The sequence below is a fragment of the Halyomorpha halys genome, unplaced genomic scaffold (assembly GCF_000696795.3).
Source record: "Halyomorpha halys isolate HHAL.00 unplaced genomic scaffold, Hhal_1.1 Scaffold151.1, whole genome shotgun sequence".
NCBI classification, from domain to species: domain Eukaryota; kingdom Metazoa; phylum Arthropoda; class Insecta; order Hemiptera; family Pentatomidae; genus Halyomorpha; species Halyomorpha halys.
In genome coordinates, this window is record NW_027116659.1 from 1,781,754 (window position 1) to 1,807,358 (window position 25,605).

At 30.3% G+C, this 25,605-nt stretch overlaps 3 protein-coding genes and 1 long non-coding RNA gene across 7 annotated transcripts in view; 2 read left to right on the plus strand and 2 right to left on the minus strand.

Moving 5' to 3' along the window:
- The window catches only part of LOC106678643 (nuclear receptor subfamily 1 group D member 1), an 84,919-nt gene extending 84,226 nt beyond the window's left edge, over positions 1–693 (minus strand). Inside the window, exon 1 of the mRNA XM_014417288.3 lies at positions 608–693. Coding sequence (XP_014272774.1) covers positions 608–655 — 48 coding nt within the window. The 5' untranslated portion in view covers positions 656–693. The remainder of the gene's footprint in view (positions 1–607) is intronic.
- An 8,911-nt stretch (positions 694–9,604) lies between these two features.
- On the plus strand, positions 9,605–23,134 carry LOC106678632 (carboxylic ester hydrolase). Of its 3 annotated transcripts, none has more exons than XR_010845127.1 (12): positions 9,605–9,631; positions 11,981–12,192; positions 13,115–13,252; positions 13,327–13,471; positions 14,046–14,231; positions 16,444–16,637; positions 16,714–16,849; positions 17,750–17,919; positions 18,016–18,157; positions 18,265–18,400; positions 20,162–20,440; positions 21,206–23,134. XR_010845127.1 is itself a non-coding variant. In XM_067053407.1 (11 exons), exons 2-11 carry the CDS (start codon positions 12,016–12,018, stop codon positions 20,295–20,297), a joined length of 1,560 nt encoding a protein of 519 aa, XP_066909508.1. In that variant the 5' UTR covers positions 9,605–9,631; positions 11,981–12,015; the 3' UTR covers positions 20,298–23,134. The 3 variants fall into 3 exon arrangements, 1 of the variants encoding a protein (XP_066909508.1); XR_010845128.1 differs by having other exon boundaries at positions 22,900–23,134; XM_067053407.1 differs by having other exon boundaries at positions 20,162–23,134.
- Positions 22,695–23,828, minus strand: LOC106678634 (uncharacterized). Its single transcript, XR_010845129.1, has 3 exons — positions 23,609–23,828; positions 23,282–23,482; positions 22,695–22,808 (listed from the first exon to the last, which is right to left on the minus strand). It is a non-coding gene; the product is annotated as an uncharacterized lncRNA (long non-coding RNA).
- The window catches only part of LOC106678633 (U8 snoRNA-decapping enzyme), a 16,558-nt gene continuing 13,946 nt past the window's right edge, over positions 22,994–25,605 (plus strand). Inside the window, exon 1 of one of the 2 annotated variants that reach the window (XM_014417261.2) lies at positions 22,994–23,132. In XM_014417261.2, coding sequence (XP_014272747.1) covers positions 23,097–23,132 — 36 coding nt within the window. In that variant the 5' untranslated portion in view covers positions 22,994–23,096. Of the gene's footprint in view, positions 23,133–25,397; positions 25,518–25,605 lie in introns of those variants that run through there. The other variant, XM_024358683.2, reaches the window with a different exon arrangement.

A 25,605-nucleotide genomic window follows, 5' to 3' on the forward strand; every position in this document is an offset into this window, starting at 1 on the left:
CTAAACGATTTCAGAATAACATAATCTAACATCTGCTTGTTTTACAGAAAAAAATATTCTTCCTACAATTTTTACTAACACTATAAAATATTGCAATACAACTTTAACCGTCAAACATTCAAGGATTTCTCTGTAGAATTCGATATTTATTTATGTAATTTTTTATATTATCATAAATTACTTAAACGTATCGGGGCTTATATTTTAACAAATCATTCTTGAGACTTCCTAAAATTCTAGTAGTCAGAATAGAAAATATATATTTGTATCCTCCTAATCGATTGTAAAGCCGAAATATCTCTAGGATAATGCCATATGTTTTGTTTTGTTTTTTAATTCAGTAGAATAAAAATCGTTTTTAGGGTTTTCGGGCTTATGTGGTATCACAGTTCAAACAATGACACGTACATATAAAGTTTTTTAATATAGTTTTAAAAAAAAAAATGTTTAATTTCTAGTATTTTGGGGTGGATATCCTCTGACATTTTGGAGACTTTAACGCCCCCTTCTATGAATTGGGGATCGGGACAGACCCTGAGCGCGGCCAAGGATGATGTTCATTGTGCACACATCTTACAGACAGACGGATAGATATGATGATACTCACGACATCAGGTCGGTGGGACGCCTCCCACCATCGCGAAGGTCCTGCCATTCACATTTCCCATGTGTGGTGTTCTCCGTCCGAGCACTCACTGCCGCCTAAGTTCCTCCCCACCACTCACCTCCCACCCTTCGAATAGATAAATCTATCCATGTATCGGATACATTCACCCCTCCACGGGAACGGCGCCACCATTTCCTAACTGTTCTGTCGGATGATGGTCCTAGAGGGCGCCACGCGACCGTCCTCCCGCTGACGGATGGCCAAGAACATCTGATATGACGGTCCTCTCGCCGAAGATAAATGAGAGTCCCAGTCGCTAATCTTCGAGCTCTGGGTTCCAAATAGTCCGCGGATTCATAGGCGACTCCTCATCAACACATTCCAAAGCCTAACAAATATAGGATTTGTCCTTTTTCGTATACTATGGATCTTATCTATATTAAGAAAGATAGATCTTCATTTATATACAAATGTTATGCAGAAACGAAGATCTGTTTAAAACATCATTCAAAGCAAAAATCCCCATTTTTCTTAAACTATCACATATAAATATATATATATATATATATTTACAGAGCCATGCTTTCAATTAAAATGATCGGTCTTGAGTACATAAAACTTTGAATAAAATTTAAATAAATTATTATTCTACGTGTTATTAGCATTTTCTTATTTACTGTTTACACCGGTCAATAGGGAAATGTTATTAATTTTCTTAATTTTCTAATAAAAATGTTAATAACAGCTTGGTGTATCTACATGTTACTAGAACCAATAACGAAATGTCATCAAGTAACATTTTCAACGATTCAATGCAAATCAAATCAAATATTGATAACATTGTTTATTCTAAATAGCAACGATAGCCGATTTAAGTAGTAGTCATCAAAATGTTAGTATCCAAGGACGTATCCAGGATCTAAATTAGGGGGGCAATTCATAGTCAATCAGGTTATGACATTTCAAAATTTTAAGAAAATTATAGATATTACTAGTTATTACAATTAGTATGTTCTTGAAAAAAAATTTAATTTTTTTTAATTTATATTTTTCTTCACTGCTAGTGGGGGATGGTAGCTATGTAGCTGATGGTACGTGATGGTAGATGGTAGCTATGGGTACGCCTATGTCAGTATCACCTGTAAATAGCACTGTTATCTCCTGTGTAAATCCATCTTTGCAATGCAGATAGAGACGACTAGTAAATTATAGTATATTTTTGTATAATAAGTGTTTTTGAACAATTTTTTCACACTTATCTAAATCTATGTGCAGTCACCATGTTTAAAGTTGTTACGATGAAAAGTCCGACACTTTTTTCCACTTCAGCTTATTAATAAGATTATTAAGGTACCACACACAGAAACGAAAAAAAAAAACTGAAACTATGGTACATAAAAAATGAGTTTCCACTTCTCACTGACTAGAACTCCATCATTTGAGATAATTGTCTAAAGAAAAAAATAATTATGTAATTATAAAATTTCTGACAATGGGACAATTTACCTTGTATGATAGTGTTGTGATAAGGTATTGATCTTAAAATACAAAAAATGTAAAGAATTGAATTCATCAATAAATTTTATAGTGACAAATACTTTTGTCAAAAATTATTATCATTATGTTAAATTGACTTGGGCATAATAGCTTGCAAAGTTTTATCAATCAATGTGAGGCAGTGAAACTAAAATTAATATTGTCAATGATTATGGCCGAAACGTCGAACATGTAACATGTTTTAATAAAGAAGTTTGACACTATTTGGATAATTTTGTTATTGTTAATAAAACTAACAGTCTCTAACAAGATAATAAAAATATATATGTAATATATTATTTGTTTTACATTGAATTGGTAAGCTACATGGAGGTAATATATTCCTGCTAATAATATATTTACCCACCTCCTTTTTTCAATATTGAGTTTATTTTCTTAGTCTCCAAACCTGGTGGTGGTGATAATAATTGCCTAAAAATTAGCAAAATGACTTCAATACGTTGTTGAAAAATGTTTTTCTTTCCAAAATCTACTCTAAAGTAATGTTCCAAACCCTCCTTGAGTTTTTACATTATTTGATTCCAAATCTCTCGTAGTACCTATTAATTACTTTTAATGGCATATAGCCATTAAACATTTTTGTCAGTATTGAAATCATTTCTTATGTTTCTATTAAACCCTATTACTGCATTAATAATATGTGAAACTTTCTGGAAATCCTTCCAACTCATAAAGTAAAAGTTAGCTGAAATCTTTGTTAAATATTATCTGTTTATAAGTTAGGAGATATTTCCATTTAACTCCTTATTCAGGTGGGACGATTTTCCAACACTAGCTTTTTATTTGTTTTTCCTCGATTTTCTCAAAACTAAGGATATCTTACCTTTTTTGGTTTTATAGTAGGGACCATCATTAACCAAGTTGTAGCCCGGTAGTATTTCCGCTCTCCCAAACTATATATAATTATATTTTAGATTTTATAAGGGAGACATAGCAGTTTCAAATTGAGAAAAAGTTCACAAACGTTTAATTTTATATCTGGCGTCTTTTCGTGCAGTTGAGACGGTCCTGAGTCTCTCCTGAATTTTGGGTGAATCAGTGGAGTCTTGTAAAGTTATTGCAATTTTTGGGTCTTATCTAAAAAAAAAAAACATCTAATACAAAATGTTTGGGTAAAAAAAAAAATTATTTTTCGACTTCTATGAAATTTTGTATTGCGGGTTATTTGGAGTGCGAAAAACAATTAATAACTTTATTTATTTATAATAAAATATTTCATCCCTCTATGCTAGGTCAGCCAGGCTAAACTATTTCAATCTTGTGCTCCTATTATGGCATTGTGGAATAATAATAAATCAATGCATCATAACAAATAAATATTTCTATCTGTATTAAATGAGTTTAAATATATTAAAAATGACAAATACCCATTACTTCCCATACAAAAGGCCGAAATAAATTACTATTGAGAAAAGAAAGTCAAATAATTTTTTAGCATCTCCAAAGTTCTAGAAAACAAATTTCTATTTAAAAAAAGAAAAATATGTCACTTTGCCGGTTCAAACAAAATAAATTTGTATAATCAGAATATTGAAACAATTTAGACAGACTTACGTCCCGCAGAGGGGCAAGTAAAATATCTTTGTTTTTTTAATAATTTATTCGTATTATTTTTTTATTATTTGTTATTTTGAATAAATTTTCTTTTAATAATAAATAATTTATTCGTTTTATTTCTACATAGTTTTTTACTAAAAAATATTGTTTGAACAGCTTTTGGGGCCCAGCACCAAATACATCTCTATTTAGCATTTTAATAATACATCGATAGAAATATAGATTGCTCTGGATATTCGTACACAGGCTCTTGAACTTAGTATTCGGTGTTGAGTTGAGGATAACTCTCCAACCATAATTAACTTGGCCATATTGTAAATCAGAATATACAAAAATTGTGATAAGCTAGACTGTATAAATAATTTTAATTTGAAAAAAATTTTACTGGAAACAGACGATGGATATTAAAATCAATATGTCTAGAAAAAAATTAAAGCTATGATTCTTTATTGACAATCTGCATGACAAATATATTGTATCTATAAATAAATTTTAATTAAATATTGCAGCAATGTATTATAAATAGTTTATTACGAAATTGTTTATTAGAGATGAATATGGTGCTTAAGCTCCAATCCTCCCAATATGCGTTAATAAAAAAATATATCAAACTGTCTAAGGTAGTTAACCTCAAAATAAGTAAAATATAAACAGTCAACTTAAAACAAAATTAGAATTCTTATTCCTAGGGATAATAAACTCTTATTTGCAGGGTAAAATTACTTTTAATAGTCTGAATAAAAATATTGAAAGTGAAATAATTATATAAGAAAAGTGATTCATTTATTTTTTGAAATTAAATAATTTTAAATCATATTAATATTATTTAAATTATAATAATGCCATAAATGGAAGTAAAAATATGAAGCATAACAAACTTGGGGGATTTGGAGGCGAAAATGCATGTTACCAGTTATATCTTTGCCTCACAATCCGACAACATTCACATAAAGGATTATTATCATGAAGGAGATCATAAGTTTTTTTGCTTTATTATAATTACGTCTATGTGGTCCAATAAATTCTCTAGTTATAACCAATGTTAATTATTTTATCGTTAAACCTGATCTGACGTAACCATTAAAGGACGGTCTTTGGGTCATTCCTTATCAAGATCTAGCACTCGTTGATAGACTGAGTAAAAAAAAAAAAAAATCATACTTCTTAAGTGCATTCCTTGATGTTTTGGTTATTTAAACATTTTTTTTTGCATCAAGTTTCCAACTTGTGGCCATTTTTGGTTAAATTTTTAGACATTTTGAGAATTTGTAAGCATGTTTTTCGAAATCACCCGACATTGGATTATACTAACTGCAATAATAATAACTGCATTATAGTTAGCATATTCTACCTTATTATAATGATTTTTAAGTTATTCCAATTTTCCAGCAATTATATCTCCAGATATAGAACCAGTTACAAATCAGCACAAAAAAGGTCTCCATGGCACATAGCTTCACAGCAAATTTAAACTTGTAATGGGTGTTTTTTTAAGCCCGATAGAACTTGAAATTGTAAAAAATAACACAAAAAATTAAATTGTAATCAAAATTTTTTTTTTATTCGAAAGATCAATACGTGACATTAACATTTTAAAATGATTTCGGGCATATGGGCACCGCGGCTGTTCTTGACGAAGCGCATTCTGGACGTCCAATTTTGGGCCACTTTTTCGAGCACTGCTGGCCGTATGTCACGAATAACACGAACAATGCTGGCCTCCAAGGCGTCAATTGTTGCTGGTTTATCAGCATAAACCAGTGACTTCACGTAGCCCCACAGGAAATAATCGAGAGGTGTCAAATCGCACGACCATATGCGGCAATTTTGCTTATTAACAAACCCGTTAAGCCAAAAATGCGCCTCATCGCTGAACACAATTTTACAGAATGCGCTTCGTCAAGAAGAGCCGCGGTGCCCATATGCCCGAAATCATTTTCAAATGTTAATGTCACGTATTGATCTTTCGAATAAAAAAAAAATTTTGATTACAATTTAATTTTTTGTGTTATTTTTTACAATTTCAAGTTCTATCGGGCTTAAAAAAACACCCTATAGATTCCATTCTAAGTAGGGTTAAAAAGTTTACTATAGCGAAAAAAGCACTGGAACTTTTTAGGCAATAATGAACCATTTCTTAGATCATCTTATATCACAGGAGCCCGACACAAGAAATCCATCTCACAGAACATCCATTTGGAAATAATTTAAAAAAATATTTTCTGTCACACTTAACATAAATACGCATTTCTGGTGGTTCTAAAACTCTCACTAATTAGGTAATTAATTTAATAAAGTAAATAATGTCATTTTTTTTGTTTCACCTATGTCTTCTACACGGTGCATTCTAGTAGTACAAGAGCCCAAGAGGAGAAAAAAAGACAGTTGTTTAACCTGAATTTTTTATTACTTTAATGAAAAATATGTATAATTACTAGTCAAAATTGATGAGTCTACGAAGTATATGTTGGGGAAATAAAAAATGGCGACTGTTTCAAAACATTAAAAAAAAAATTTCATTCGGAGAATGTGAACATTGAAAAAAAATTTTCATATTTTTTAATTACCGACATCAGAAATCCTAAGAGGGCAGACATCATTTAAAGTAGAGTAAATTTGTTAAAATATGAGCCCTAATAGAACTATTTACGTTCAATAGTTTGCGAGATTTTTATAAACTTTTTAAATTTCCACATTTCGTGAAGAATGAACTGAAAAATCAATAGTTAATTTATGTTGAGAAATCTGTATTTCAAAAACTATTTGACTAAAAACTACCAACAACACTAGAAAATCTAAAAGAACATTATTTAAAGAAGAGTAAATTTTCTGAAATATGAACAATAATAGAGCTATTTACGTCCAATTATTCTCGAGAGCCTTTTAAAAGCAACATTTTCATAAAAATGTACTGAAATATCAGTAGTTAGTGAATCTATTTTGAGAAGTCTATATCTCAATAACCATTCGACGTACAAATGTCTATTAGCACTCAAATTAAAGCTAAATGATTGTGCTATAAAGAAGTTTATGACCTTTACCTTCTTCGGAATAGTAGTTTTCATGATATTTGCTAAAATAAATTGATTTATAGTTGTTCGGACAATAAGTTTGATTTATGAAAAACTTTATTTCAGAAACCGTTGAAAGTACACATGTTAGCCAGCACTCAAATTAAAGCTAGTTAAATTTACTATAAAATAGTTTATAACCTTTATCATTGTAAGAGTAGCAGTTTTTATGGTATTTGACAAAACAAACTCACAAAATGTTCAATCATCAACAAATTTATGTCATACGGCACATTGGATAAGCATCTTTCAGGAAGGAACATTTGATGATCAATTTGACAGTTACAGGACAAGATAAGAACACTCTATTTAGTAAGTGGAAACTCGATGGAAGCGTGGGCCTCAGGCCGTATAAGCAAAAATTTTACACTATATCTGAAAACGCAGATAATGAAAATTTGTTACTTTTTTTTCATTTGGGCCAATGAAGTTGAGCTATGAAAATGAAGACGTTAAGAATATCGTGGCCTGTCAAAAATACAACAGATGGAGTAAGATTTTGTTGACCCTTATGCGAGTATTAATCAAAATAAATTTCTTAAATTATCCGAAATATGCTGAATTAAATGATTTAAAACTATCAAAAGTTATTATCAATAACTGTGTCATTGAAATAGAGTAAAAATTGTTATCCATGGTTGGCGTGTAAGACTGCAAAACGTTGAGCCACACTACTTCCACATATAAATGTTACATTTTAAATGTTAATTCACTAGATTTGAGAATATCAGTTCATTATAGAATAAAGGAACAATATTGCTTTGGTACATCAACTCTTTATAAATGGATCCTTATTTTAGATAAATGTCCTACCAACTTGAAAAAATGAAAGAGGACCGATATGGATGCCTAAAACCAAATTCAACAATGATTCAGGCTCGAGTTTTGTTTGATCGTGGACATACCAAAGACGGCTAATTATTAATTTTTTTTTTATTTAATTTAATTAATATTGTACTTTTTAAAATTAATTATTTCATTATAAAAATTATTTAGTATAATTTTGCATTTGAATCCAATGCCAGATATATTATAACATTATTCTTAGTATCATATGCATATAAATAGTTGACCGTATAATTGAAAATATGAAGAAGATAGCCTAGCCAGGGTTGCGGTCAATAAGGAACAAAATAGTTTTGTTCCTTATTGACCGCAACCCTGACCTTCTTCATATTCTTAGTGTCCATTACTAGTTACTGTTAATACAATTCTATGTCATAGTGTTGAACACATTTAGCACCACATCTTATCAATTAGATAACTTACCGAAGTGGCTTATAAAATTACATTGCAAGAAGCAACATAAAAATTGCCGAAGATGTGGTGAACAGCATTGCTGTAAAAAACAGAGTACTGCTACAAATGAAGCTGTATTTCATATTTCAATTTCCGATCTAGTAGTGATAGTTCTCAGGAGGCACCACAAAAAACAATGATAAATAAATGAATTTAAAAAATCGTGAAATTTAGAAGAAGTATCCTTATTATTGAAATGTTCGCAAAAAAAAAATACATTGAAACCCTTCCAAAAAAAATTCAACTAATGTTGACTCGATTTATATAATTAGCAATTTATGAGGGTCCATTTGTTTTAGAATTTCATTTATTTACAAATTTGATAATTAGTAAAAAACAAATTTTCGGTTATTTAAAAGAGGATTTTATTTTATTTTTTCTTAAATTTTAATTTTTGTCAAATTAATAATTCTGAGGGGATAGTTATGGTCTTAGGAAGTGTCACTAATCTAAAACTAGTCATAGACCTACTTATCCCTTACTTTCGTCCAATAATTGCATCACGCTAGATTGCCGCGGTTTGTAAACCAAATACAATAAAAATGAAAAATATTTTTTATATTTTTGAATTGTTAGAATATCAAGGAATACGCGGGTTGGCCAATAATTTTTTCCTCGACCACTTTGAATATGCTTACTCCTTTAAAAGACACATTACTCACTTTTTAGCATCCTTATCTAAACATAATCAAGAACCAAACGTTTTAAATTAGTTCAAACTGTATCATTTCAGAGTGTTATTAATTGCTGAGATATCTTATTAATCTCTTGATTCAGAGGGTAAATCTGCACAATCACATAATTCTACACATCACTGCTGTGCTTAATACATTATGGCACATCTGAAAACAAAAAGTTTGAATTCGTTTGGAATTGGACGTACTCCAAAGATTGAGGTTACTTCCTCTACTGGAATTTTACAGACTGCCCCGAAGCTTGTATGTTTGTCAAATATTAAATTCTAGATTACGGTACAATATATATGAGGTCAAAAACAAGATAGATCTTTTTTTTTGTCAGTTGTGCCGCCATTTCAAGTATAGTAGCGACCTGGACCTTTCTGTCGATAGAATGCATTTCAGGCAGTTGCTCGCTCAAACTTTTCCCAAGAACATTTTTTAAACTTTTTATACCTAATTGTTTATAAACCTCTGATTGCTCAAAGTCTAAGGCTCAATCAATCCTGTTTGAGACGTTAAAAAGGATGACAATGACCTTTTACTTAGCTTCCATGAATACAGCTAAGTGACATTCGTTAGAGAATGGCCCATAGAGCTCGAATGAAATTAAAACTTTGAGAAATTTTATGAAACGATTATAGATTAATTAATATAATGGATGCATACAAACCTGTTTGAAGAGAATTGGCAGCAAGATAGGTCACAGAGAGGAAAGAAAGTACAAAGACCTGAGGAAAAACCCACTGGTTCCACGAATCAAGGTTTTCCCCAACAAATCATTCTTTATATATTTGCTGAAATTTATGCTTTCAATCAGTACAACCTTGTCCGCACTCAGTTGGACTACATTCTGCCTCCAGGTAAGGTGACTACATTAACTTACATGGAATAATTTATTTATAATCTATACAATGTCTTGCGTCCACATCTACAAATAGTACAATAGTGCTAATTGACATCTGTACGTCACATAGTTCCTGAGACATAATATTCTCAAAATAAATTAACTAATTACTTATCTTTCAGTACATTTTTAAGAAATATTGCTTTTTAAAAAGCTATATCTCGAGAACTATTGGACGTAAATAGCTCTTTTAACGCTTATATTTCAGCTAATTTACTCTTCTTTGTGTTGTTCCTACTTTTTAAGATATAGAGCTACGAATGAAAAATTAGTGTTTTTTTAAGGTTTTGAAAAAGCTGCCATTTTTTATTCCTCCCTACCTATACTTGGCAGACTCATCAATTTTGACTAGTAATTATACCTGGTTTTCATTAAAGTAATCAAAAATTGGGGGGAGATAACTATCTTTTTTTCTTCCCGGCTCTTGTAATAAAAGTCAATAGTAGAAAATTTGACAACTAATTGCTAAATGTGCAATTAATTCGTACGTTAAAAAATTAAAGTTACTACACAAAAAAATAAATAAATAAAATAAGGGAATGTATAAAAAGGAAAAAAAGACATAAATATTTTTTTATCTTATATTACTGGTCTAAGAAAGGCCTATCTATATCTGCATAACATTGTATCCAAAAGGTATTTTCCAATAACCTCTTTCTGCCACACTCAGGAACACTCATTGACATCTAAAGCATCATAATCTATCTAATAGTCAACAGTATACTTACCCTACTCCACCAAGCATTAAGTAGAATAATGTATTGTGCAAACAAGCTATTAGTATCAAGAATGGCTAATATTTACAAACCACCAGTGGCCCCTAAGCTCTTTAATTACAGCTCTTTGTCATTTCATTTTTATTTTTTTGTCTTGTCTTTCATCGAAGACCTATACAGCCACAGAATGGGAATGTCAATGTCATTTTTCAGGATTGCCACAAAGCAAATACTGACAGACCCTGGTGGGAATTAAATCCATAACATTCTGAAACATGCCACTCAGTAGCCCTTGCTCCAATGCCTCTCACTTACTTTTTCAGAACTTAATTACTGCTAAGATATTTTTTTCAGGTACTCAAACCTGAAGCTAATATTAGAAAATAAACAAAAAAGTAAATAATAATTTTATTTTGCCAATTTACCATCCTTTAAAAAGAAAAAATGTTTTGAAGCAGCACTTAGACTAAGGAGAGAACTAGGCTTTGCTGCCATTTTAGGTCTTATGTGAGGTCTTAACCCAGTGTTAACAACAATGCTGTACAAGTTGTAAACCATTTTAGTCATGTTAAATAGTTTTTAAATTCACCTTTTATTTTTTCTATCAATCATTCATCACTTTTATATTCAGTGTAAAAATTGAAACCTGTAAGTTTCTTAGTTATAGTTAATTAATATTCTTACTGAAAAGAGATAAATAAGAGTTATATAATGGGGACCAATATTGTTTAACAAATTTATGTCCAAAATTTTTAGCTGTGGTTTATAGCTTTTTCCAGTGCAATTTGGCTGAAAATTCATATCTTATTGTATTTTCTACTATTAAAAACATTTTTGTAATTTAGTTGTTATTTAAATAAAAATGTGTACATGTTAAGTAGCTCTTTCTACTGACAAGTGTAGAATCAAGTTTGATACAGATCTACAATTTTAGTTTGAAAACAATTTGACTAGGTGCTATTTATGTTTTTGTCATGTATTTGTAAATATATATAGATGTATATATATATGCATAAAATTATTGAGGATTTTAGGAGATCCCAAAATTAATTCAACATTTTTGCAATTTTTAAACATATCTAAAACTGATATTTTTTCTAAATAGACAGTTCCAACACCTTCAAAGCAGCACTAATGGGGAAATTTCATTATGGTTCTGTATGAGTGACTCAAGTTAGGTTTGAGGCTTGTATTTTAATGATGTTCAAATTACTTCCATGCATACTTCTCACATAAGAAAGTAGAAATATAATAAAATTTAGGACACATAAATTATGTGATGGTGACAAAGCTCAGAAAACAGTCTAAACTTTAAATATCACAGGATGTGGAAGGATGGATTACTAACAAATCATAAAAATCATTAATAAAATTTATTTAAATTTTTTGAAACAAGTATAATTAAAATAACAATGCATATGGAACAACCTAATAAAATTAGAATAAATAAATAACATAAAATGAACCAACAAGATGATAAAGTGTCCTTGTATTGAGGTCAAGATGTCAGATTATCTCATCTCATTTGAAATTAAAGATATTTTATATCTTAATTATGTGATATAATATTTTTTTTGATATGATGGTAGTAGTGTAACATAGAGTGAGCATCTTGAGATCTGCCATGCGACTCCTGTACCTCTTGTCTCTTTTTATTCCTCTGGTCCTCAGTGGCCCTGATTTGACCATATCCCAGGGCAGGCTCAGAGGACGTGTCCTGAACTCAAGAAATGGCAGGAAGTACTTTGCCTTCAACAGCATACCTTATGCACAGCCACCTGTGGGTAATCTCAGGTTTATGGTGAGTAAAATATTTTGAATATGGGCGCTATTTAGCTATAAAAAATTTCATAAATAAAAGTTAAAAGTAATTCAAAATTCTTTATTTTTTTGTTAATATTTTTAATTAAATATTTTATTTTTTATTTAATTTGAAATTCATGGAAGAAATATTGTAGAATTTTGTTTTGAAAAAATAAAAGTTAATGCAATCATAAAAATTATATTACTAAACTAAACATAAATATTTAAAAAGGTTTATCAACATAATTTTGATTACTATAAATAAGTCTGCTAAGTTATTTAAGTATTATTAGTCCTTTAACAGATGCCCTTAAAAAAAAATTGTTAATATCATTTTTACTTTTATGAACCATAATGACTCATTTTTGCTTTTTTGTTAATTTCTATGTGTGAGGTAATTAAAACCTCCACTAATTATACTAATTGTTTTTATTATAGGCCAAACTTTTTAAGCACCTTATCAACTTATAAGATATTGATTATTACCAACAATTACATCCTCTTTAACCAAATATTTCTATATCTCTCAATTATATAAATAAGATTTTAGTGATAACCATGTAAGATTTTATTTTACATATGATCACAGTGTAATATTTAATATAATATAACATATCTGACTTTAGATTTAGTTAAAACCAGTGATTTCTGAAGACATTTTTCAAAGGTGTACAATAGTGCACTCAGATTCTGGTTCAGATACATGGTAGTTATTAAAATAAAAAAAATTAAGTGTATTTTTTTATTAGTTTGATTGATGATATTTGTATAAAATTCATCATTTTCTTATTTTTAAAAAGAAAATTAAATATATTTGAATATAATGATGGAATTATTTTAACTCAATTTTTTAAATATTTCTTGTGAATAAAGAAGGGAGTTTTTGAAATATAACCTTTTTTAAAAATATTAATGTTTAGCCTCCATTACCAGCAAACAATTGGAGTGGGTTACTGGATGCAACTAAAGCAAGTCCTATATGCTATCAATGGGACTATGCTAAATCTGTGGCCAAAGGACAGGAGGATTGCCTATATCTTAATGTTTATACTCCAAAGGTATTCATGAAGAGAAATTTTTTATTATATTTTCATGTTAGTTGCAAAATCGTTTAATCTCTCCATTGTTTCAGACAAAAAATTCATCTCTGCCAGTTATGATTTACATCTACGGAGGTGGTTTTAAAGTAGGAGATGCAGGGCCAGCTGAATCCAGCCAGTATTTCATGGATGAGGATGTTGTCCTAGTCATACCAAATTATCGTCTTGATAGATTAGGTATTGATCATATCACTATAATAACAATTTTATCTTATTTATTATTTTTTTTAATGGATAAATTTTTAATAAGTGCTTTTAAGTTGCTAATACATCTACTTATTTTTTCTTTATCACAGAAATATTGTTTGTAACTTGGCAATTGTAATGCATAAGGATATTTGCCATGTAAATAATAAAAATAGTAACAAGCTAACTATTGGTAATTGGTTGCCATGCTGTCATGATTTTAGTGGACACTAAAAGATTTAAAGAGGCTAGCCATTTCTCACATCCTTAATTATGATATTCTACAGGAGTAAAATACTTTTTTGATGAAAATGTGATTTAGTTTCATCTCTGAGTACAAGTAGGGCAATAAAGAGTTGGTAATTTACTTTATCCTTATGGTATACCACCTCTAAGTTTAACAAAGCATTATAATGTTTACATTAGGCCAAGGAGAGGGTTTTTGTAGAGTAACCTATCGGTTGGTACCTTTTCCAAGTTAGCAAAATGGGATTGATATATTAGTATTTAGATGTAGTTTTAATAAACATATTTCATGTTTAATTTGATTTACCTTAATTTTTAGGTTTTCTTAGTTTGGAGGATGAAATAATTCCAGGTAACATGGGTCTGAAAGATCAGGCACTTGCATTAGACTGGGTCAGAAAAGAAATTAGAGCTTTTGGTGGAAATCCAGATCTGGTGACTATCTTTGGTAACAGCGCTGGTGGTGCTTCTGCTCACTACCTCTGCTCAGCTCCAAGGCTATCAGGTATCAGGTATAAGGAAAATGGGGCGAGGTGGCTCAGAGTTCCAAGGCATCATTACCTCATGTCAGAAAGGAGCCTGGGTGGTTAGGAATTTATTTTGTGGTAAACCTATGGAATGAATCCTGACCTTCCCTTTCTGGCTGGAATAGATTGGGGTGGGGGTAGGGAGAATAAGGAAAAATAAAAATATTTAACAACCAAAAGCCATTTTCAATGTTGCAAACGAATGTATTTTCTTCATTGGGAAATGTCTTTTCCGAATCATAAGTTCTCAAAAGTATTCAATAAGATGTATTTTTCTATATATGTGAGAAATTTTAGCCAATAATAAAGGTAATAAATCAATGAAGGTAAATGTTTTAATAGATAATTATTGAATTTAGGGAAGAAAAGAGTGAAGTGCCTAACATAAACACCATAGAAATCGTTGAAATAAAAAAAAGAAAGATACTTTTTGATTATAAAAAGATCACACAACTGTGATTTTTATATTTCTGTTCCAATAAAAATACATTTTTAGAGTTCTTGAGATGGAAATAACAAATATTATTTTTTTTCCTGCCAAGAATAAAACAGTATAACAAAGTTGTAAACATACTCTTGCAATCGGAAAGATCAGCCTGGTTTTTTCAGATCTGAACCTGTCCATATTTTTCCACTTTTCTCCTTTATTTATTCATACATTTTTTTTAATACTCTGTACTATTCCATTATTCTGTGCTGTCAACAATGAGAAATTGGTTATTTATATCAAATGAAAAAAATTAAAGGTACTTTAGAGGAAGATTTTTTAAAAGTTCATCATTTAAGCCCTCTTAGACAATTTCAATGGGAATAAGACCAATCAAGTATTAGATACCATTTAGTTGCTTATTGCTTCTCGAGTTTAATCAACATGGTTAGAGTTTTTTTGAGAAAAAAGAAAATATATGAAGTGGCACTTCCGGTCAGACGATTTTAGCGAAAAGGGTTCTACTTTGTCCTAGGCATATACCCACATTAAATATGTAATTTAAGTTTTTAGGACTTAAATTACTTATTTTTGAGTGTTCCCACATTCACATACAGACCATTTTGGTTGACTTGGTTAGTTTGTCTCATGGTAACTCAAAACATGTATTTCTATCGAAAATCCAGATTCAAAGTTCGGCAGATCGCAATACTCTCCCCAACTATTTATTCTATGTTTAAGTTAGTGAAAGTAAAAATAAATGGGATAGAAGTTCAGCTTAAACTTCTAATTTATATTATTTCTCAATGAAATAACTAAACACCAAGTAGAATTTTAGTAACCAAATTTATTAATTTTCGGAAGAAAATTTTAATTTAAAAAAATTTATTATTTATTTATTTGTTTTTAAGAGGAGGGAATCAGATAGATTGATTAGAGGTTTTGGTAGCACATTTTTGGACTAAACTTGGAAATATTTTTTCTAAAACAATGTTCTGACAATGAACAAATAGGATTCCATTATATTCTAAAATAAAATATAATTACAACCATTGTTAATTATGTACATTTTGTCTATTTTTCAACAAAGTTCATTTAACACCAGAATGATAAATTATTTTTTTATATGAAATTTAAGCCTGAAATGATTAGAGGTATGTTTTTTCTTTGATTGTGTAATAGAGCTTTGAAGTTTGTTATTTATGGAAAAATTATTTTTTTCCAGAAACAAAATGCATTTAGTCAAATTTTCTTTAATTTTTGATCAAGTTGCCTTGAGAAGACCAGTAAACACAGTAAACTCATTTGTTTACATTTTTTTCATTTCGTTCAATGACATTTTTTTCTTGGAGGAAATACTATTCCTTTTGTTTCCTTTCTGTTTATTATAGTGTTGCATGAATGTAAAATGTTAAAAAGAAATAAGTAAACTTAAAAAATTAAGTAAGCAATTCACAAATTAGGCTCTTTTATATTAACAAAATAGTAAAAAAGAAAGGGACTAAACCTGCTTGATTGGTTTCATTAATGATCTGGGAAGGGGAGGGGGATTTGCATTAAAAAAATTTTTTGTCAGTAGTTGATATTAAATCTGTTTGGTAAATTTTTGTTCTTAAATTAAACCTGTATAAAATTCTATGTCTGGAAGCATACTTTATTGTATGTGTTTCATCACCAAACTGTTAGGAAAAAATTAGTAATTAAGAAAAACATAAATTAACTAGAAAACAAAGCCACTATATATTTTTTTCTTTTATCTATAGGCCTGATAAAGGGTTGTATTTCTCAAAGCGGAGTAGGTGGCGCTGCAGCATGGGCACTCACCAGGCCTGGAGAAGCCCGAGCAGCAAATTTAAAAATAGTAGAGGCACTTGGATGTCCAAAGGATGAAATTCTTTCTTGTCTGCAGCATAAAAGTGTAGAAGAAGTCTCAGATATATCTTTAATTTCCCCTAATGTAATATAAAATATTTTCAAGAATAATTTGTTTTATCATTGATATTTTAATTTTACTTAAATTACTATTTTGTCAGGAGAAAGGTGCTAGGCCTACACCAGTTATAGAACCAATATCAGATCATGCAATAATAACTTCTTGGCCTCCTCAAAAAACTGATTTCCCTTGGATCACTGGAACGACTGCAGATGAAGGAATGCTGTTTACTGGGCGTATGATGATCTTTATATTTAATACTTATACTTTATCAATATTTCACAGATTAGATAAGATTACATTGATTGGGAGTAGAGAGGAAGTAAATCTTCAAGATAACAATATATAGATTGAATTGTGGTACTCAAACTCCTTTTCAGCATGTATAATTGATTATTCTAGACATTAATTATTATTAGACACTAATTGTGGCATGAGACAAGGCGACGCTCTCGCATGTCTCCTTTTTAATTTTGCAGGGGGAAAGGCTGTTCGCAAGTCAGGTATTCAACTCTATGCCACTATATTTAACAGCACTATCCAGTTATTAGGGTATGCCAACGATTTCGACATTATTGCCCGATCAGAACGAAGGCTTGGATCTTTGTTAAAGCTGATGAAGCAAGACTCTTGGTCTTCGAGAGGTCCATTTAGAGAAGAATATTTGGACCTGTTAGAGAGGGCAATGTATGGAGAAGAAGGCAGAACGCAGAGCTATCGGCCTTGTACAGAGACAATGATGTCAAGTTTATAGGGTCGGGTAGACTCCGATAGGCAGGTCATGTGGTGAGGATGCGTGGCAATGACATCCCAAATAAGGTCCTATCTGAGCAGCTATGTGGAAAGAGAAGAGTGGGAAGGCCAAACATGAGATGGTTGGATGCTGTATATATGGATGCCCGGGTCCTTCTGGGAACCCAAAACTATCGCTATGGCTATCGCGCCAATCATGAATAATTGATTATTCATCCTTGTTTATGTTATACCTGAAATTTCCTCAGACAAATATTTACTAATTATTACTGTCTTGTATAATCTCTAACATATTAGGAAATATACTAAACTATATTTTTAAATAATTTGGAAATTAATATATTTACAATAAGCAAACTAAAACCATTTTCTATTTGTTTCAGCTATTGAGTTTAATTTGAATAATCGAACTTTCTCTGAAGATGAGTACATAAAATATTTTAAGTCTCAAATTAGAGACAACTTACGCTTACAAAATCAGTTAAATGTCGTAGAAAGGATTTATGACAGATTCACTACCAAAGAACCAAATTTAATATTAGCTGGAAGGAAGGTTTGGAAAATATATACAAATATTATTATCATTAGTGAAGATTCATAATATATCAATTGGTCCATCTTGCTGTCATTCTTCTTTTTTTTTTTTTAGTTTGGTACTGAAGCTTTTTTCTTATTTCCAACCTTAGAAGCATTAAAAGAACATAATGGACCAAAATATTTTTACATATTTGATTACCTAGGAGGTCCTTCATATTATGAAGTGCTGTTGAATAAAGATCTCAATATCACAGGTTAGAAATCGGCACTTAATGTGTATTACTTTGCAGTTATAAAGCAATAACTGTGAATGATTGATCACAATCACAGGACATCATTTATATTATTCAAATGTTCACAGGTGTCAGTCATCATGATGATTTTCCATATTTATTTTACATGCCTAATAAGTTTAAACCAGAAGGATGGCCTGGGCCTAAAGATATTCAGGTTTCCCAAAAACTAATAAAAATCTGGGTAACATTTGCTAAGGAACAGTAAGTTTTTACTCATTTATTATATTCTTGTTAGAAATTTATCTCAATAGTAAGATTGTTAAAGTTAAAATAAGAATTCATCTTCATGCAGAATTTGAAACTATATAGATTCTCATTGGTTAGGCATTATGTGATGCTATTGATGTAAAAATTCAGAAAAACTAATTGATTAGAAAAAGTTTAAAATTAGCATATATTTATTTATTCAAACTAATGAAACAATAGAAGACATAATACAATTAATGAAAATTATAAATAGCTATTATTAATATATTTGATATTTTTCTAATTATTAAAACAAATATCCTTAAATCAACTTCTCAAGAACACTTTAGAGTGGGTTCTATTGAAAATGTTTTGAAAGCTGGGTATGCTTCCTAAGTTTTAAGTTAAACTTTCAATATTTTATTCCTACAAAACTTTTATAATTTTTAAATTTTGTTTTTTTCAAAGTCAGCTCTCAGATTTTGGCCAAATAATAAATTGCTGAATGGTACAAACCTGATATTGTATTTTACTAGTATTATATTTCTATCTCATCTCCTTAATGGCACATGTTATGTCTATTTTTGTTATTTTCAAAAAATTAAAGACCAGGAAAAGCAAAAATTATAAACAAAAATTTTTATTTTTCTATTAGTATAAAAATTCATATTTTTGTGTTTCTCAGTGTAAATGACAAATATAAATTTTGTTCCTGCCAATAATACAATAGTTTAACTAAAGATAACAAAGCTATAATGCAATTGGGAAAGATTGGGCAGTCTCAGATCTCAATATTTTTTCTTTATTTATTCATGAAATACTTTAATATTTTGTATTTATTATTTCTAAAAATGAGAATTTTTTATTTTTTTCAAATAAACAAAGTTAAAAGTACTTAAAAGGAAGATTTTGTAAAAATTCATCATTTAAGCTCTGTTGTATCATTTCAATGATGACAAGACCTACATTGTATTAAATACCATTCAGTTGTTCATTGACATGCCATTTTTAACCAAAATCACTAGAGTTGTTTTCGAGAAAATCAAAAAATGTGAAACATCGATTCTATTAAATGGTACTTCGTGACAGTCAATTTTATTGACAAAGTTGTTGTCACATCTCAGGCATATACCCGCTCTAAATATGAAATTTCAGTTTCGTACAACTTATTGTTTTTGAGCTAGGCTGATAACACACACTCAGATCATTTTGAGAGACTTGGTTATTTGGACTCAGGGGACATGAAAATGTATTTCCACCAAAAACTCTAGTTGGAAATATCTCATGATCACCTTTCCCTTACTATATATTCTATGAAAGAAAAATCAAACTCAGTCCAGGGTTTTCAAGAAAAGTAAACATTTTCTACACAAAATCTTAGATAACTATATAATAGATAAATAACATAAAAATCTTAGAAAATTATGTTGTATGCTTTTTTTTTTTTTTTAAAAAAAAGTTAACAAACTGGTACCATATTTTAAATCAAACTAAAAGTTCTTCTACCTTGAATCTAACCAAGCATAAAAAAAGTCTTGACGAACACTAAAATAATAATATGTACTAAACACAAATTATTGGAACAAAAAATAAATAAGGTTACATGAAAACATCTAAAAGGGAAAGCTCTAATTGACAACAAAACTTTTATAAAATAAGTTTATATTTGGTTAAAAAATCTGTATATGCATTAATTAATACATAGAAATATTTTTCGAGGAAGAAAACTCGTGAACTATTTATAAATAGTCGTAAAATATTTATTATTTATTTCAGGTCACCTGGTAGCACGCTACCTCAATGGAAGACATTTGATGACAAAACTTATTTAGAGATAGGAAATGATGGATTCAACATAAAAAAATTTCAAGATTTTAAGGATATTTATAATTTTTGGAACAATATAATCTAAGTATTATTTATGTAATGATATTATGAACTTTAATTAAAAAAAAAATACAGAAGAAATCATTTTTAGATCCAACATCCTTTGGTTAACATTCTAATAACAACAGTAATTAACAAATATTGCAGTTGATTAAAATTAATCTTAAGGTAAATAATTAATATTGATATTTTACTTTTAAAAAATAATAATTATTATTAAAATCCTTTTAAATACACACGGTAGATCTGCAATAACAGTGTAATGGGTTTGATTACCACACTTGGTTGGGTCCATAGCAGTTTTTCACACAAAAAGAAACGTCTGTAGTATGGACAGTCTCTTTTTTAACAAACTGATATTGATAGGTTCATGATAATTCTCAAAATGTTGAGGCTTCAGTATTTGGGCAAAACCCTTTGTTTAGGAAAAACTGTATCTCTAATACATATTGAACATGAGGAATTCTGTTACGGTTCAATTTTTTGGAATTTCATTTTACTTTAAAGCAGATTCAATAATTGCTTTTATGAGGAATAAAGTTTTAAAGGTATTGCAAGCTGAATGAAAAAAGAGGGATAATTTTAGGTTTTTTATTAAATAATATGAACTTTCGGTGTTGTGCGCACGTGAAATAGATGAATACCTAGCTTTAAAGTTCTTGTTGTACAGTCTAAGTACAATTAAATTCTTTACTCAAAGAAAATATGTCAGCTTTTTCAGTATCCTAAAAAAATGTAATTTTGATGGGAGTTTATAAAAAACAACACAAAAGTGGAAACTTTTAATTGGTAAACGTTTTACTTCTTAATGTAAACAAAAAATATTTTTTTAAATCCATCCATTGTCACTGGGTTGCTTCATTTTTCAATTTGTGAGCCTAAATGGACTGGACTAAATTTAGTAATTATTAGGTCTACTCGACTGTCTTTCAGGTAGAAGTGTTTTCCATCTTGTCAGGAGATTTATGCTCCGAAGTCACTAGCTGTGAAAGGACTGGCATCACCATCTTTTCAGACAGTCTGTCTGCCCTTCAACCCTTGGAGCCACCTAGAGTCACCTCTAATTTGGTAAGAGAGTGTAAACAAGCCTTAGAATCACTAGCGTGCTTAAAGAAGCTTCAACTTGTGTGGGTCCCAGGTCACAAGGGAATCACAGGTAATGAAAAAGCTGATCAGCTTGCTAGAAACGGGGCTGAGTACCCTCCTATAGGACCAGAACCATTCCTAGGCATCTCTAAAAGTCATCAGAGAAAAGTAGTTCTTGATTGGATATGGAAGAAAGCCGGTAAGGAGTGGAGGGACTGTAAAGGGCTGAAACAGGCCAAGATTTTAATAACTAAATCCTCTACTTCTAAAACTAAGTGGCTGCTAGGCCTTAACAGAAACAAACTCCGATTATTAATAGGAGTCCTGACAGACTTAAAAGACATCTTAAGATATGTGGAGTAGTTCATGATCAAACATGCTGCTTATGCGGACAGGCCCCAGAGCCTGCCTTACATTACATAGCAGATTGTGGTAGGTATGTGTCATTAAGATACAGGCTATTAGGCTCTGATAGAATTAAAGGAAATGAGGCTTCCTCTATAGATTGGGAGTCTCTTTTGAATTTCATTTGAAAGACGATATAGGTTCGATATAGAGGAATAAGATACATAAAGTCATTCCACTGGTTTGTCTTGGGGATGGCAAAAAGGGCCAATAGGCCCACTTGCCGGACTTGTTCCCCCCACCATTACCAGTACCAATACCAGTAGGTCTACTGAAAAGTTCTATCCATTTTTAGCATAGTTCTGTGAGTTTCTGACAAGTCCCCTAAGCAGTATTTGGTCAGGCATAATCATAAAGCATGCCCTTCCTATTGATCATCAATCTCTTTTCATGGTGTGCTGTTTTTTAAAATCATCCAACAGCTGACAGTAACTCTCCGAGTTTAGCTCTTCTTAAGGACAGCAGCAGATAGATAAGGCTCAGAACTGGATTCATTAGTAGTTGGATTAGTAACTCCAAATAAATAGGATTCAAAGTGGTAGTTGCTGTACAATTAGGAGGCTTCTGACTGGGCTAGGGTTAGGGGTTTGCAACTTCCTAATAACATCATACCCTGCCAAATGTTAGGTTGTTGACAAATATATAAAATGGTCACTTTATTTCTCAACTTTACCTTATCAGATACAATTAAAAATTCAGTCTCTCCTAAGACAATTGAGAACTGCAATATAATTGTCTACAGTTTCACAAGGTTTCTGATGGGGAGTTCTTTGGTCAAGCAAAAATTTCATTTACTAATTTTTACATAAATATTCTTTAAAATAGGAATTGCATCTTTACATGTATGGGATTCACAAATTAATTCATATACTTGTGAAGAAACAAAGCTGGTCATTACTTTTATTTTGTAAGCTTCACATACTTCAGCTGATAATAAATGTTATAAACCAGTGCTTCCATGCTTTCTCTGCTCTCTCATCATTTGGATGGATTGAAATTACCAGTCGTTAAAAAGTGATTCATTATGCATCATTAGTTGAGTTTTCTAAAATCAATGGTTATAAAAGAATGATTTTTCTTGAATAAGGATTTATTTTACAAAACTAAGGATAACCAACAATATTTATTATTTTTAGTAACATGTGGTAGTTTACAAACAAAATAATGAATTGATAGCAATACTTCTATGACTTGTGCATACTTGCTGATCGGAGTTAAAATCAAATGAGATGGCAAATGAAAATAATATGGAAGAATTGGTCGGGATAGAACAAATAACGAATTATAAGAAGAAAAATGTTAAGAAAATGTACTCCACGATTCGACAAGTGTTATGCATTCGCTGAAATTGGGTCTTATTTTTTTTATGGTATTATTCACTGTTTAGTTTAGTTTTTATTAGTAAATTATGAATATAATCATTATAAAAAAAATCATATTTTTTGTTTTTAAAAATTCATTAATTATGTGTTAAAATTTTCATGTAAAAAATAGAAATAAACATAGCTCTATCCTTACTATATTCAATTTTTTCCCAACTTGTGTTCAAACCTTCTTCACAATATTGTTTCTAGAACAATTAAGTACATTGAAATTAAAAGTTTGTTGCTTTCCTCAACTTCACGACAAACTAGCCATTTCAGAAATTGAAAGAGACGAGACTATCATATAACTTTTCTGTTCAATCACCTCTGGGCGCTCCTTTATCCTTTCCTCTCCCTAGAAGATGGAAAAATAATATCTGTTACCTATAAACACAACTGGCATTTTCATTGTCTTTGAATCGAGGGTAGTTAATATCTGCTCATAAAATAACAAAATAATATTAATTTATTATGTATTCACCACTATTATCTATAACCTTCTCCCATCTTCCTGGCAGTTTATCAATAATTTCCTAGTAAAATGTGGTTGGTTTGGACTGTAAGACGTTTTCGACAGCTTCCTCTTCAGAATTGAAGGTTTTTCCATTCAAAAACCCTCCATTGCAGAGGTTAAAAAAAAAACCAGTTAAACGTAACGAGTACCACACTAAACAGTTGATAAAAGACTAAATGAAGTATTTTATATGACTTCTAAATAGTGCAAAAATCACTGTTATAATGGTAGCCCATAGCGGGTGGATGCGAACAATAGATTCTACTTAACTGCATCGGAAGTTACTTATGATTTGGCCTAATATATCCTTCCATAACAGTAAATATTTACGTTGAGAGGTCTTCTATTAGTGAATTTATTTGGGCTCGTCCACGATAACTCTGAGCATTAGTTTTATTGACATTATATATGGGCGATTCTCAAAAAATACCTATTATAGTGTTTTTATTGTGTACCTCTCAGCTATTTTTATATCCACAAAAAAGATTCATTTACTTCAACTAAATTTATTTTATTTTTAGTTTTAATTAATAATTTGTCTCTAGCCCCCCGGTTGTCAATAAACACCGTCTGTAACGATATCAGTTTTGGTTAAAACTTCTCCTTTGTGAACTCGATATACGTTCTTTGTATGGTAAAACCATATAAAATTTTTTTAAAAAAAATCATTGTACGCTGATTTAAGATTTAATTATTTTAAATGTAGTCGGTAAATCAGTAACTTATTCGAAAGTTTATTTCTTGAAAATCAAACATTACTGGGCATCTATTGATATTTTCTATTTGTGAATCTCCAGAAGGAAATTTCATGAAAACAAAATGATAAATGTATATGAGAAACTGTGGCTGCCACTGAGAAACTGTCACTGATCAGCTTTCAAAGCAAAATGGTAATTTTCAGGTAAGTGTATGTATGATTCTCATTACCGCCCTGCAATTGTTTTTTGGAAATATTATGTTTTTATTAATAATTTCATGGTTTTGCTTTTATTTAAAGGCCAATTAATACTTGCTGTTGTTTTTTAAGATTCACCTTAGTAACTAGGGTAAGCAAGCTCTCATACTTCAAATTTTCACTATCTCGCATCAAAAATTCTCATTATCAGCACCGAATCATTGTTTATTAGTTAGCCGCGACCTTTAAATCTCAGGAAATAATAGATTTGATCCCAGGAAGCCTCTCCAAAGTTTGAGGAATTATTGAAGATGATTAGCCAAAATTTTGATTTAGAAAATAAATTGGTTTTTATAATCACCCGTATAATAATTTGATGATTACAGAATGACACAATTGTATATGCATTGAAAAAAGATAATAATTTATTGTCTGGTCTTCTTCTTTATGGCCAAGTCCGGGAATGACGAAATCAATTCAGCGGTACTCCTCAAATCCTCCATGTCGCCATACAGCTTGGTTACCAATATATTATCTGATCTTGTTTTAAATTTAACAAATTTATTAACATAAACGTCTTCCTATGACCGATGTGGATCGCGGTTGCAAGTGTGTCGTTACATCTGTAATTGGAAAATAAATGGTATTTAAAAATCAATGTTATTTATACTGATTTAGATCGAGATTTTCTTTTATTTACATGGAATTAACCTACTACAGGCTAACCTTCCCCCTCTAATTTCTGTGTCTGCCACTGACGCATTTTCGTGTTATGGTCTCACCTATAAGTGATTCGTGTACGAGATGGTTGGGGGTGCGGTCAAAATAAAACAAAAATATATATAAATATAATATACAAATATAAATATTTGTGTTTTATTTTGACCGCACCCCAACCATCTTCTATAAGTCATCCACGGTCAACTATCATAATTATGATATTCGTGTAGTTAGGGGCTCATGTATTTTTAACATTAGAAGGTTGTTGTTGTTGATTTTTGCTTAAAGGCGTAAAACCCTCTGGTCATCAACGCCTATGGGATGATAAAAGTAAAAAAAAAAAAAAATA